General features: G+C 50.7%; 1 protein-coding gene and 1 non-coding gene across 2 annotated transcripts; both read left to right on the top strand.

Annotated features, from left to right (window-relative positions):
* Positions 1-2,541: 2,541 nt before the first annotated feature.
* Positions 2,542-14,348, top strand: kpnb1 (karyopherin (importin) beta 1). The gene is made up of 22 exons (XM_086185268.1): positions 2,542-2,908; positions 3,815-3,873; positions 5,687-5,869; positions 5,941-6,141; positions 6,367-6,519; positions 6,604-6,663; positions 7,579-7,668; positions 7,817-7,927; positions 8,004-8,105; positions 8,255-8,479; positions 8,697-8,888; positions 9,050-9,180; positions 9,320-9,467; positions 9,856-9,927; positions 10,006-10,150; positions 10,244-10,326; positions 10,499-10,606; positions 11,494-11,637; positions 12,084-12,189; positions 12,510-12,624; positions 12,729-12,890; positions 13,195-14,348. Coding segments are annotated over exons 1-22 (2,631 nt in total). The 5' UTR covers positions 2,542-2,868; the 3' UTR covers positions 13,196-14,348.
* On the top strand, positions 12,233-12,375 carry LOC147244620 (small nucleolar RNA SNORA79). Its single transcript, XR_015110278.1, has one exon. It is a non-coding gene; the product is annotated as a small nucleolar RNA SNORA79 (small nucleolar RNA).
* Positions 14,349-15,510: the final 1,162 nt, after the last annotated feature.

The following is a 15,510-nucleotide window of genomic DNA, read 5'->3' as shown; positions in this document are numbered from 1 at the left end:
AGATCTCACTCACCACACAGGATGGTGCCCTCCATCGCCGCCTGCTGTAGCTTGAGCTTCCATCAGGTTCACGTCCTGGAAGCACCAGGTGGCGCTACAACTTCAATTAAACTCGTAGAAGCACTTTTACAAACATGTAAAGTTTGGAACAGAACCGACCACGCGGAGTCTTGTTACTACAGGTCCCATCCATCCACTTTCTATACCTCTAATCCATTCACAGCCATGGGGGGTGGAGCCTATCCAAGCTGACATTGGGTGAGAGGCGGGGTTCACCCTGGATGGGTCACCAGTCCGTCACAGGGCCATCAGGAGCAGTTAGGGGTCAGTGTCTTGCTCAAGGACACCGGTCACCAGGGGAAGTGGGGATCAAACTAGCGACCCTTCGGTTGCTCAACGGCCACTCCGTCTCTGAGCCACGCCGGCCCACTACAGTTTCCTGTTCTAAAAATATAGCACATGGCGGCCCGGCCACGGTAACACCTTCGAACCAAAACGCTAAGTCCTCTCATTACCATCACCAAGTTCTCACTGGGAGGACATCATGTCAGAAAAACAGAGCATTTCCTGTTGCCTCCAGGTGGTGCAATGACTCATCTGACCCAGGCTCTGCCCCTCCACCAGGTTTGCTTCTTTTTTGGGGGTGGGGGCGGGGCATAATGCTGTTAACAGACAAACACAAGCTGAACCCCTTGCCTGAGTGTGACGTGCCAGCCTGTGGGACCGGGGCCCAGTGGATATCTGGTCCCGAACTTCTTCGTTCCGTCGGTCTCTCGTTTTTCTGGGATACGAGTTCCTCGTGGGGAATGGGATTCAGCTTCTCCATTCATTCTCTAAGGCCTGATTCACACTTGTAGCCTTTCCCAGAAATGTTCCAGCAATTTACTAGGAAGGGCTCAGGCGTGAACGAGAGCCAGAATCGATTTTCTTGACTTTTTAAAGATCCGCAAGATTCCAGGGAATATGCCGGAAAAGCTTTGGTGTGAATGAAAGCGGGACGGTGACTGGGAAGGTGGAAGGATGGTGTCACCCAAACCTGAACAAACCTTTAAAGTCGCTTCTGTATAAAATCAAGACAAGAGGGGTGGTAATAACCGTGTTCTTCAGGGTTCGTATGTTCAGGAAAACCATCCCTCCATGTTCCCCCTCTCCTCCTGTTCAGGGTGGTGGGGGTGGAGCCTATCCCAGCAGCCGTCCCCCTGGACGGGTCACCAGTCCATGGCAGGGCCAACACATAGAGACAGACAACCATTGGCTCTCCCAGTCACGCCTACGGTCAATTTAGAGTCTGGATTAACCTGGTCCCTCTTGATGTCTTTGGACTGTGGAGGAAGCTGGAGTACCAGAGAGAACCCAGCAGGAACAGGGAGAACATGGAGACTCACCCAGAAAGACCCCGTGCTGCAGCCGGGGCTCCACCCACAACCTTCTTGATGGGGGTCCACAGTGAGGACCTCTGGTCCACTGGGCTGCCTTCAAGAAAACTAAGGGATGGTCATTTTTTAAATTAACCATGTTCCTCGTCAGTCACTTGAGTCCATGTTGATGTGGCGTCTGACCAGCAGTGGATGTTTAACCATGAGTGTCACATGAGACACACAAACAGAACTTTTTTTTTGGGGGGGGGGGGGGGGGACATACAAATGATACCAGCGTTGACAAAGTTAAGTTTCTCTTGGTTTTTTTTTCAAGAAGTTTAGTTTGGTAAATTGGAAGACGCTGCTCAACCTCTCATCTAAATACCACTTGACTTAGTGACATCATCTGGCCGTTTTTTGACATCATCGCCAGCACCAGAAACTTTACCTCCTGTCGGCCAGTAGAGAGAATGTAGCTTCAGGGCTCCGCCCACTTCTTGACGCAGTCTCCTCAGCTGCATGATGACATCACAACAAGTGTGGCAAGGCTTGTTGCAGGTTGAGCCACAACAAACAAACAAACACACAAACAAACAAACAAAAACAAACTTCTGCGGTCCTTCATAGGCTCCACGTCATCGATCCTGCTATTGATCACGTCATCACTGATCAGTCACGTCAGGTGGAGTGTGATTATGAATCAACAGAAATACAATAAATGCACCAATAATAATAACAATAATACTAATATATTCATATATTAATAATAAATGTGCACCAATAATATTCACGGGTGGATGCTCAACGTGCATCAACAGACATGTCAGGTTGACTGCGGGCGCGCGCCTCGGTGCTCCCTGAATCATCAACTTGGCCCAGGCTCGTGCACCCACGTATCATACGGGGCAGCGCGAGAGCGATGAGGAAAGAGGGTGCACCGGTGCGTTCAGTGTCCCTCGGATTTTTTTATCCCCTCACCGAGCTGCAGTTTATTGCAGGGAAGAAGTAAACTGACAAGAGATGAGATGGTGCGCCGGAGCAGTCGGTGGTTCTCATCATCATGAGCCTCTAAACATTTAGAATCTGTGGCTTGAAACTGCGGACGCGCCCCTGCTGACAACGCTTATCTCGGACGGTCCTTGAAGGCAGCACACCGCCCCGCCGGTGCGTGATATCCTTCCGCGGCCGAGAAGCGCGCGGCCCTTTCCCTCGCGACAACACACAGGATGCAAACGGGCGGCGGCGAAGCTACGCTACGTTACCCCGCGCCACGGCTGTGATTACTCTCTGCACCATCCGAGTGAAAACACCGAGCTAGCACCGGGTATCCCCTGCCTGACGTTCACCTGGGTCCCTTCTACAGTCCCCGCCGTGAGGCTGCCACCGACTCAGCTCCGTGGAAGAAATATAATCCGCTGTGAGCGCAGCGCGGCAACCGAAACCAACCAGCTAGCGACGAGAGAGAGAGAGAGCGAGCGAGCGAGAGAGAGCGCGGCTGCCGGTGGACAGAATGGAGCTCATTACAATTCTCGAAAAAACTGTCTCTCCAGGTGACTATCATTGCCGCACCATTGGTAGCCAAACATGCCCGGCCTCAAGAGCTCCATTCCGGACAGCTCTCTGCCTGATGGCGCGACGGCGGGCGGTGCCGGAGAACCGGTGAAAGTTTCAGGGAGGGAGGCTGGGCTAGCTAGCTGCTATAGCTTCTAGCTCGTGTTGCTAGCATGCTAGTGACACGGCCTGAACCGCCGCAGATAACGCTGGTGACTTCGCACTCTTGTCAAGCATGTTGCCGCGGTCAGACTGCGTGGGTTCTCCTGCCAGGGAGAGGAGGATGGGAGGAGACATTTCGTGGCTCTGCCATATAACAACCGTGTTGTGAGCTTCACGGGGGGAACATCTGGCAGCGACCCTGCCCATGCCTGTTAGCCGCTGTGCTAGCTCGCTAGCCTACATCATTCAAGTGTCGGCCGCCTCCCCGCACGCCTGACCCTACCAGCGCTCCTTATAATTTCTAAAATTAGACGGAAACTCGCGTAGCTGCGACGTCAACACATTTGGATTCTCATAATCGAGTTGATGTTCTTTTAAAAGCTTTGTTGGTTGTCTAGAGAACTTTATTGCTCCTCCCTCAAGTGTGTCTCGGTGGCTGGCTAATGTTAGCACGCTAACGAGCCTAAGCGTTGCTTCACGGCTGCTAACACGCATGTTCGAGGCTCGCCGAGTCTCCAGCCGGGTCAGGCTGATTCAGCAGTAGAACCGGATCCGTACCGTGAACAGCTCAGTTAATAATCTGTTTATGTGCAATTGCCGAACCCGTTTAACCGACCACTCAAGGCGTCATGTCCGACTTTGCATACCAAAGACGACTGTTGGCTTGCTGGTTTATTTGGCAGCTAATGGGCTAACGCTACGTTGAGTAACCCCTCTCCCCTCCCGTCCCCCCTCTCTCCCAGATCGGAATGAACTGGAGGCGGCTCAGAAGTTTCTGGAGCAGGCGGCCATAGAGAACCTGGTGAGTAGGATGTTAGCATGATTTTGTGGCAGATTAGATGGAAGCTACATGAGCTGCTACAGCATGGATGGAGAGAGGAGCTGAGGACAGCTGGAGCCCGCCTGCTAGTCCCCCCCCCCCCCGCCGTCGCCCCCTCTCTCTCTCTCTCTCTCTCTCTCTCTCTCTCTCTCTCTCTCTCTCTCTCTCTCTCTCTCTCTCTCTCTCTCTCTCTCTCATATACCGCCTGCTAGCGGTAGCATTTCATGATGGACTGAGCTCCAGCTTGATGAGCTCTGCAGTTAGTGTTTTATGACGTCATGAAAACCTAGTATTGGCGTTTACTGATGATGTCATAATGAATACAATGCTGAAGCAGCAAATCAGTTTCTCCTAGCTGCATGATGTGTTTTTTGAGAATTAATGCAGGAAACTGAGGGTTGCCGGTGTCACGTGTAACATTGTCACACGCGTGTATGGATCTTAGTATGAGGTGGTTTTTTTTGTTTCATCAGAATCAGAAAAAGCTTTATTGCCGAGTACAATCACGTACGTTGAGGTGCCTTTGGTGCATGCAATCCAATAAACTATTAAAAAGTCCAAAAATATAACCGTGTGAATATATGTACACAAGCTGTTTTTGGGGATAAAGAGCAGTGCAGCTGGCACAGCTAATACCTAAAGTGCTGTTAAGCCCCTCCCTCAGCCATTTCGCTCTGGGTGTCGTTCTGAGACTACGGCGTCCCACTTGTTTGGGTGGAGGAGAGGTCTCGGGGGGGGGGGGGGCGTGACAGCCCAGCAAATCCTTACCAGCAGATGTGAGACCTGGACCATATTTCCTGATATCTGAGTTGGAAAAAGTAGAATGATGAGTGAACACCAGCATCCATTCAGATGTTGACCAAAACAATTGGCCTAATGCAGAAGTTGATATCCGCCCAGTGATCGTGGTTAAACACCCTTGATGCAAAGTGCCGTCCCCAGACTTTGATACCCACCAACCGCTCCCCTCGGCTGGTGGCTCCTGGTGCTTGTAATGGCAGTGATTACAACATGGTGGACAGAAAGAAACGTGTTGAGACATGGAGAGATCTGAATATCAATTATTTTAAGTTGTATATCAATCATAGTGACTACTAACAAACACAAGTTGAGGAGGAGGTGCTATTGATTGGTTTATGCTGCGAGGGTAAATATGCAGCAGAGAGGGCAAACCAGACATTGTAGGCTTGGCTGCTGATGCTCTTCTGCCACAAGCTCATAGCTTTTGAAAGTATTTTTTGGAATAATTCTCTTTTGGCAAAATCTTGAAATTAAAAATGTGTTGCTGCATTTATTTTGAAGGCAAGATCAGGGGAAGGGACTTTTGTAAGTAACTGGTGTGTGGTCATGCATTCACATCCAAGAATGGAGGGCGTAAGACGTGATGGGCAAATGTGGCAAAATGGCTACATCAGAAATGCCACTGGTGGGTGGAGTCAGCTTGATACATATTCATGTGATCTGATTCTGATGCGCACGCATGCGCCACCCTGCTAAGCTCCACCCTGCTAAGCTCCACCCATCTGTCTGGCTTTTTGTCGATTCAGAATCTTGTGGTGGGTGGAGTCTCCTCATCCCTTTGACAGTGCAGTATGATGTCATCATCATGGTGACCTCATATTCTGATGTCATTCATGTGTAGATTGTATAGAACATCTGGCTCTCAGATGCTTTATAACTTTTATAAATGAGTACAAGTCTTCTGAAGGCAGTTGCTCACCAAACTGCTGGCGCTGTAAAAGAAACACATTGGATCCAGTGTTGTGATGTCATTCCCGTGTCTTCTCCTTGTTAGCCAACCTTCCTGGTGGAGTTGTCCAAAGTCTTGGCAAATCCCGGAAACACTCAGGTGGCTCGTGTGGCAGCTGGCCTGCAGGTGAAGAACTCACTGACCTCCAAAGATCCTGATGTCAAGACACAGTACCAGCAGAGATGGCTGGCCATCGACGGCAACGCTCGCTGCGAGATCAAGAACTACGTAAGAACTCACGACACCACACAAGGCTAGGCAGACCTCAGTCAGTGTCTCATCAAGTCTCGGTCTCTCAGGTTTTACAAACCCTGGGCACGGAGACATACCGGCCCAGCTCGGCTTCGCAGTGTGTCGCTGGGATCGCCTGCGCCGAGATCCCCGTCAACCAGTGGCCTGAACTAATCCCCCAGCTGGTGGCCAATGTCACTGACCCGTCCAGCACCGAACACATGAAGGAGTCCACGCTGGAGGCCATCGGATACATCTGCCAAGACATTGTGAGTCTTGGTTTCCCTTTGAAACACAGGGATGTTCTCAGTACTGTCCAAACAAAACCTGTCTAGAACAGTGATGTCGTGTGAGGTTGGGTGTGTGGGGAGTGACCAGAGTGGCGCTTGGGTTTGATGTCATAGATGTTAATCAAGACTGATTTTAGCTCAAAACACTGTTGGCGAGATGAATCTTTAATTGGTGGCCATTTTGACAACTGGTTTGTCCTCCAGGACCCCGAGCAGCTGCAGGAGAACGGCAACCAGATCCTGACAGCCATCATCCAGGGCATGAGGAAGGAGGAGCCCAGCAACAATGTCAAATTGGCTGCCACCAATGCCCTCCTCAACTCGCTGGAGTTCACGAAGGCCAACTTCGACAAAGAGGTACTGAGACACGACCCCGTCTGGCGCTGCAGTGCCACTGTGACTCCCACCGCCGATATTTCAGTGGTGGTTTTTCTGTTGCAGACGGAGAGACACTTCATCATGCAGGTGGTGTGTGAAGCGACGCAGTGTCCTGACACCAGAGTGAGTACCACGCTTATGACATCACAGCTCGTCAGAGGCAGTCCTGATTGAGCATCAGTGTTGTGTTGGTTCTGTAGTAATACTGCATTATTACTATAGTATTGACTTTTAAGTATGTTACTGGTTCCGGATGAAGATGTTTAGTTTCTAGCTTGTTAATCCTATCGTTTTCAGAGGTGAGACTCCTAGTTTTAAGGATGTTGGGACAAAGGTCGTCAGTCAAAGTAGCGTCCAGGTCGATGCGTTTCACGTCGTTTCAGCAGCACTAAACTGCAGGTCGTTAGCTTGGTGTGAAAGGTGACCGGAGTGAATGTCCGTAAGTGAATGGTCGCTGGTTCAGTCCTTGCTTTCCCTGGAGACTGTGTCAGTGTCCTGGAGCTAGACACCGGTGCTGTTTTAACACGGTCACCTCAGTTCTCTTGCTGCTGGTAGGCGAAGCCAGACTTAATGCTATGCTAACTAGCAGTGGGTTGATGGTAACTTAATAGAAGTGCATCAGTTACACTTTTGTTGGCCGATTCCTGCTTCTGTTAGTTTTTGTGATTGTGACTTTCCATTACTGATTTCTGTTGATGCAGATTTTCTGTCTTAGAACTGTAACTGACGGGAAGTAAACACATAAATCAGCTCTCCTTGCCCGCTTTGTAACCTGCTCGCACTCTGCTTATCTGGCTGTTGTGTCTCTGTCATTTGCATGAAGGGTTCGTGTTTATATTGTGTTCTTTTCAGGTCTGTTTTTGTGGTCCTGTTTTATTTTGAAAATTGACCAGATATCCCATATTTCCTGTGTGGCGTGCTGTAAAAAGAACACGGCAAGGATTCTGAAACGTGACTGGGTTGCAGTCAGATGATACAAATGTTGAGAGAACGCCACCGACTTCTGTCCATGTGTCCTGTGTGTGTTTGTCCTCTCAGGTGCGCGTGGCGGCGCTGCAGAACCTGGTGAAGATCATGTCCCTGTACTACCAGTACATGGAGACGTACATGGGCCCTGCCCTGTTCGCGGTGAGACACACCAATCATCACACCATGTGACCTCATGCTTGACTAACAACTTAGTGTTCTCCCTGTGACTGCTGGCATCTAAGATCTTGTTGGCTCTCCCTGCCCACCTCGCTGCCTTCATCTTACACTCTCCTCCTCCTCCTCTCAGATCACCATCGAGGCGATGAAGAGCGACATTGATGAGGTGGCCCTGCAAGGCATCGAGTTCTGGTCTAACGTGTGTGACGAGGAGATGGACCTGGCCATCGAGGCCTCTGAGGTCTGTACACGTTCTTCATGTCGCTTCCTGCGAGCGTTACAACGCTTGTGATTCATTTGTTGGTGTCTCATTGCAGGCCTCGGAGCAGGGTCGCCCCCCTGAGCACACCAGTAAATTCTACGCCAAAGGGGCTCTGCAGTACCTGGTCCCCATCTTGACCCAGACGCTCACCAAGCAGGTACCCATCTTCTTGTCACAGGGACATGTGATCTGTAGACATTATTGATCAGCAAGTGGCGGGCAGAAACCCGGCCTTGATGATCCCCTGGAATGTTGAAAATGTGAGGTCACATGACGCTGTGAGGTCTGACTGTTGACGTTCTGCAGGACGAGAATGACGATGACGATGACTGGAACCCCTGTAAGGCTGCGGGCGTGTGTCTGATGCTGCTGGCCACCTGCTGCGAGGACGATGTGGTTCCTCACGTTCTTCCCTTTATCAAAGAGCACATCAAAAATCCTGACTGGCGCTACCGCGATGCCTCCGTCATGGCCTTCGGCTCCATCTTGGAAGGACCTGAACTTAACCAACTGAAGCCCCTCGTCATCCAGGTGAGGCAGCGTCCCGCTGAGTGGCTGAGGACATTTGCATGCTTGATCAGCGGAACTTCATGTTTACCAACAGGGTATCTAGAACCCACCCAGGCTACATTAGTTGCTACTGTTATTGCTAACACAGTCTCTCTGTTGACCAGTTTCTCTGCTGGAGGTGAACCGTTAATGCCGTTGAAGGGTAATAGCAGGTCTCTGTATTCCCCCCACCTTCAAGGCAATGCCCACCCTGATTGAACTGATGAAGGACCCCAGCGTGGTGGTGAGGGACACCACAGCGTGGACGGTAGGAAGGATCTGCGAGCTGCTGCCGGAGGCTGCCATCAATGAGGTTTACCTGTCGCCCCTGCTGCAGTGTCTGATCCAGGGCCTGGAGGCTGAGCCTAGAGTGGCGTCTAACATCTGTTGGGTGAGTCGGGATCACGCGTAGCAGCATTTCACAGTCCGCTGTGTGAAGATTCGCAGCAACACATGGGTGTGTTGTAGCGCATGAACTCAAGACCCGAACAGTTGAATTACAGGTCGATCAGCTGATGGACCGATGGTTAAACGTGTCGTTTGTCCTGTCAGGCCTTCTCCTCTCTGGCTGAAGCTGCATACGAGGCCACGGACGCCGCTGAGGACCAGGAAGAACCCAGCACCTACTGCCTGTCCACTTCCTTTGAGATCATTGTCCAGAAGCTGCTGGAGACTACTGACAGGTGACCCCCCCCCCCCCACACACACACACACGCGCACACACACACACACACACACACACACACAGCTTCCTGTCTTAACTGTCAAGTGTTTCACTGAACCAAAAAGGAAAGTTCAGAACGTGTGTGTGTGTGTTGTCAGACCCGACGGCCACCAGAACAACCTTCGCTCGGCCGCCTATGAGGCCTTGATGGAGATAGTGAAGAACAGCGCCAAGGACTGTTACCCGGCGGTGCAGAAGACCACCCTCGTCATCATGGAGAGACTGCAGCAGGTCCTGCAGATGGAGGTGAGAGGAACCCTGGAACTCCCACTTCAAAGGGACAGTTCCCTGAAAATGAAATCATTGTCCTCTGACCCTCGAAGCGATGGGCGGTCGGTGAAGCTCGTTAAGTCCTCAAGCGCCGCTGGAGTTTGTCAGTCAACGTGTGACCGTAAACTCGGAGACCAATTATCAAACACTAAAAAATAAAAATAAAAAATCTCACTTTCAATGTTTCCGTACTGCTGGTCGGAGGTAATCCAGGTTTTTGACAGACGTCCACCTGACCTTCCATTAGCTGTGATTGGTGGATGAACTTTCCCTTTAAGACCTGCTGTAGGGAGATATCTCTTAGTGTAATTGTGACTTGCGCGTCTGTTGCTTCTGGTGCAATGATGTCACTTCCTGTCCACAGTCCCACATCCAGAGCACTTCAGACAGAATCCAGTTTAATGACCTCCAGTCGCTGCTGTGTGCTACGCTGCAGGTGAGATAGGCCCCAGCTGTCAATCATCCATCTGCCCGCTTCTTGCTTGTCATTTGACGGCTCTCTGTTCTCTTCCAGAACGTCCTCCGTAAAGTGCAGCACCAGGACGCCTTACAGATCTCCGACGTGGTTATGGCGTCTCTGTTGAGGATGTTCCAGAGCACAGCAGGCTCCGGGTGCGTGCAGGAGGACGCTCTGATGGCTGTGTCCACGCTGGTGGAAGGTAGGAACAACATGCCAGAGTAGATGCTGGTGTTCGCCTGCGTGGCGGCGTCTTCCTGAGCTGCTCTGACAACTGTGTCATCTGCTCTTCCAGTTCTGGGCAGCGATTTCCAGAAGTACATGGATGCCTTCAAGCCGTTCCTCGCCATTGGACTGAAGAACTACGCCGAGTATCAGGTAGGCGACTTCATCCAAACATCAGGTGTTGATTCATGTTTCTTCAGGTCTCATTTATGTGAGACACAATCAGACTTGAGCAGCTCGTCCTGCCGTCTCCGCACTGAGGTCACATGACCCAGCAGCCAGTGGCAGTGTCCTGTCTGTTACTGATGTGCCAATGGTGTTGCAGGTGTGTCTGGCGGCGGTGGGGCTGGTGTGTGACCTCTGCCGGGCTCTGATGACCAACATCCTGCCGTACTGTGATGAGATCATGCAGCTGCTGCTGGAGAACCTCGGGGTGAGGCCACTTCCCTTCCTCTGACCTCATCAGTTGTGTGTTTCTGTGTGAGGTCCGTGATGAGAACTCATGCACCACGCTGACTGTGATGTAAACAACCACGATGACCTGAGACCTCCACAGCACCAGCGTCCATCTTGTTTGATGACCTTCAATTTCCTTGAAGAAGAACGCTGGCGGTCTCGAACCACAGAACCAGAGACCACTGCTGGCGTGTTCGCACTGCTGGCGTGTTCGCACTGCTGGCGTGTTCGCACTGCTGGCGTGTTCGCACTGCTGGCGTTAGTGTCTCTCAATCAAATAAGTGTTTCAAACGTGTTGGCGACGCGTTTATCCGCCAACAAACAAAGTCAGACACTTGCATGTCTACTGTGGCGTGATTGGGAAGCCTCATTGATCGGATTATTGGCCAGAGATTATCAGGTAGAAACGACTCTTCTGTTTCTTTACTTGTTCACACAAAACAAACTAAGAACAGCGTCGTCATCGCGACGTGAAAACTGACTCTGCGTCTCAGAGCTCTGCCTCGGCGCCATCACTGTCATCAGTCACCCTGAGTTCAGTGTGTCGTTTATGACCTCTTGTTTGATTCGTCGGGCGTTTGAGTGACATCAGCTTCCGAGCGCCGTCGAAGTTTCTTGTCCTGTAGATGGCGCTCCTGCAGATCTGATGGGTCAAACGAGTGATCGAGTGAGAAGTGAACCAACAACAGGAAGTCACTTAATCAGGAAGTGTCTTTGGTTGGGTGGATGGCGGTCGTGCTGCTGTCACCTAAATAATCCTGCACGCCGTCATGACTTCCATCGTCTCAGCATGTCTATAGAAACCAGAGTTTTTACCCACAATCCCCTCTGTCGTTGTTCCTTTCTTCCCCCTGAACTTGACAGAACGAGAACGTCCACCGGTCAGTGAAGCCTCAGATCCTCTCGGCGTTCGGGGACATCGCTCTGGCCATCGGGGGAGAGTTTAAGAAATATCTGGACATCGTCCTGGACACGCTGCAGCAGGCCTCACAGGCACAGGTGGACAAGGTGACTATTGATCGCTCCTATTGATCACTGCTGATCACTGATCTCAGACAGTTTTAGGATCCGTCCAGTAAAGTGAGGAAGCAGCTCAAGTGACGGTCAATGACACAATAGATGGTAGTGATTGATCGAGGTCCGTGACGATCCCTCATGCACCACGCTGACCGTGATGTAAACAACCAAGCTTACCTGAGACCTCCAGCTGTTTCCTTCCATCATCTATTGATCAGTTATTGATAAACTAAAATCAGCTGATATCGTCAAGTTGATGGTCAGCTTGCTCGTCTTCGACGAGTGTTACTGAGCTGAATACAGCGTAGTTGGGTAACCATTCGCTGGTCTCGGTGGCGTAGCATTTAGCAGCTAACGATCCGGAAGCTTCTGTCAGGAGGCGGAAGAGAAGAACAGACATGAAACCTGGTTTCACACTCCGATCTCTGGTTGTGTAGACGGACTACGACATGGTGGACTACCTGAATGAGCTGCGGGAAGGCTGTCTAGAGGCGTACACCGGGATCATCCAGGGCCTGAAGGGCGACCAGGAAAATGTCCACCGTAAGACAACACGCCTGCCATGTGACCTCGTGCTTTGATCAGGTGACGTCGGTTCCTCTTCCTGTCTTCAGTCTTGCGGGAAGATTTTACGATGTCACAGAGAAATTGGGGTCTTTTTCACCCAGTAAGCTTCTGGCTGCTGCCAAAAATACTGACGGCTTCCTGGTTTTGCGGGACCCAACAAACACACACACACACACACACACACACAAAAACCATGTGACTTTTTAGTGTGTAAACCAGTTTTGTTTTCTGCCTCCTGCTGATTTTCTCTCCTCATTTTCTCCAATATTCGTCCTCATTCCCTGTCTGCTGGTCAGCTGATGTCATGTTGGTGCAGCCTCGTGTGGAGTTCATCCTCTCTTTCATCCATCACATTGCCGAGGATGAAGATCACTCTGATGGCGTGGTGGCCAACGCCGCCGGTCTCATTGGGTGAGAAGCAATCGCCAACAGGGCCACCTGGAGATGGCTGCGTCATTACGTACGCATTCAAATACGAACTATTCAACAGGGTAGTAACGTGTGTGTGTTTTCAGCGACCTGTGCACGGCCTTCGGTAAAGACGTCATGAAGTTGGTGGAGGTTCGTCCACTCATCAATGACCTGCTGACGGAGGGACGGCGCTCCAAGACCAACAAGACCAAGACACTGGCCACCTGGGCAACAAAGGAGCTACGCAAGCTGAAGAGCCAGGCCTGGTACACATACTCACACTCTAGCGCACACACGCACACACACTCACTCGTCTGGGTCAGGCCCAACAGTGATGTCAACAACCACACTTAACCTCCATGAATTGGCCAACACCCTCGCATTCAAAGTGTTCTGACGATCCGATTGCTGCCTTCACTCGTAGCGGTGAGAACAGCTGAGGCTTTGGGCCACTGGCACTGAGACAGAGGCTTCTCACCATTTCCTGCCAGATGTTGCCATGGTGATGATTGCTGATTGGTTATTTAAAAGGGTGTGTTCGATCCCGATGACTCCTGTCTTATCTTTAAGATGCGGCGGTGGCAGCGATTCGATGTGCGATGGACGTCTGGACGTTGAGGACAATTTGGCCCACTGGATGAAGTCTTCTGCCTGGCGACGCGTTGCCGGCGGTCAAAGGCGACTGAATTGAATGATGAGATGAGTGTCTGTGTGTGAGAGAGATGATGACATCACCACCTTCAGTTCCAGCAGGCCCCCCCCCCCGACAGCCTGTGGACTGGACTCTTGACTCCCCCTCTTCCCTTGAACAGACTCGCCCTCCCTCCCCCCACCTCTCTTGCTGTAGCCGAGCGCTCCAACATCTCCAACACGACGCTGACGTCACCGCCCGCCGCCCTCACGTGGGCGGGGGGGTAAAACGATGAGAAAATCAAAGACTTTTGTGGAATCGGATTGAAACTTTTTGTTGCTCTTATTTTCTTCCTCAAGCACTCTGAGGTAGCGGACTGATGATGAAATGGCGACAGAGATCGGACAGGACGACGGCGCCTGTCCCGTCGCACCCAAACAACTCCAGCACTAAATTCCTTCACAATAAAAGCACCAACCGACATAACACTTGAGGAAACCTCCGAGTGAGTGCCAAAAGGAAAGTAGGCGGAGCTGCACGTGGTTTGGGAGAGGGTCACTCACGTGTGTTTCATAATTCAGAGAATTGAGACGTTTGTAAAGGTTCTATTTTTCCATGCTGTTGAAAATAAAACGTTGTGAAACATTCCCCTCGCAGTCGCTCGTCTGTCGGACTCATGACCTAAGGACTCAACCTGATTGGAAGCTGAACTTTGACCCTCAGTTCAGTGGCTGCCTCCCACTGTTTGATTACTCAACACCACCAAGAACTGATTTTTTGGGGGGGGGGGGGGGGTAAATACTTTGCTTTTTTGGTTGCAGCTCGCAGTTGCTCCTCGTCACAGGGAGCTCTTTGGTGTGAGACACTGCAGAAGCCTGCGAGCATGCTCAGTGCTGCCTCGCCACTGCATCTGGATCCTCCTGGCATTGAGTCGCCTCAAAAGGCGGTTTTGAATCTGTCTGAGGGGGGCTTTTACTTTGTTGGCGGCTGTTGGGAGAATCTACTTCCTGTGTTGATATGATGAACCTGAATTACTGCGACATCCTGCTTTTTATTTCTTCAACTTTAGTGAGCTAATAAAGTTTATATTGTACCAGTGTGTCCTGTTGCTGCTTATACAAACACCAACACACTCCAAAGAGACTTTGCCTTTAACTTGGAGTTTAATAAAATAAAGGTGTGAAATAAGAGGGGACACCTCAGCTCTGTTTAAGTTTGGTCTTTATGGAATTGGTGCCATGTGTCCCCGTTAATTAAGTAAACAAAATTTTTTCACAACCAACAGAAAAGTTCTGTGTAACTGTCTGGTGCGTAGAGTAACTTCACCAGCTGCACTCGTTTAATGGTGATTTTCTTCACTATAACTGGTATCCATCCATCGTCTTCCGCTTATTCCTACACATTAAGGGTTGTGGGGGGCTGGAGCCTGTTCCAGCGTCAACGGGCAAGAGGCGGGTTCACCCTGAACAGGTCACCAGTCCATCGCAGGGCCAACATAGAGAGACGAACAACCACTCACACTCACATTCACACCTACGGTCAATTTAGAGCAGGGTGTCCAAACTGGTCCAGTCAGGGCCGGTGTGGCTGCAGGTTTTCATTCCACCTGAGCAAAAGCAACACCTGATTCAACTTAAATCAGCTAAGCTGTGTCCACACAGCTCATTTCTTGGATCAGGTGTTGCTTTTGCTTGGTTGGAATGAAAACCTGCAGCCACACCGGCCCTGACTGGACCAGTTTGGACACTCCTGATTTAGAGTATCAATCAGCCTAGTCCCCAATTGCATGTCTTTGGATGGTGGGAGGAAGCTGGAGTACCAGCGACAACCCACGCAGACACGGGGAGAACATGGAGACATGCAGAAAAATCGCAAACCGGGACTCGAACCCGGAACGGTTTTGCTGTGAGGCGACAGTGTTGGCCACTGCACCACCATCCTAACAAAGGCTCGACACCATTAGGACCATTCAGTGGAGGGCAGTTAGTTCATGAAGGAGTTTGGAACTGTGTCAGTACGTTCGGACTTTATTAGGAAAAGCCCATAAGTGTGCTTCAGATGGAAAGTAATGATTGTTACCATGGCAACAAAATTCAAACTAACCTAAGATTGTGTTCATGTGATTTTCTTTTTATGTTTATCAAGTGATCGAGTCCTCAAATGCAGTTATACACTACAGGAGGTTTGTCACTTTTTTTTCCCAACGCACCTATTTGACTGTACCAGATTTAATTAAAATATTGACGACACAATAA

This window comes from Aulostomus chinensis, chromosome 18 (assembly GCF_037954235.1).
Source record: "Aulostomus chinensis isolate RoL2024-O1b breed Wild chromosome 18, RoL_Achi_v1.0, whole genome shotgun sequence".
Classification (NCBI taxonomy): Eukaryota; Metazoa; Chordata; class Actinopteri; order Syngnathiformes; family Aulostomidae; genus Aulostomus; species Aulostomus chinensis.
Note: the sequence above shows the minus strand (reverse complement) of the source record. Positions and strands in the feature narration are given on the sequence as shown.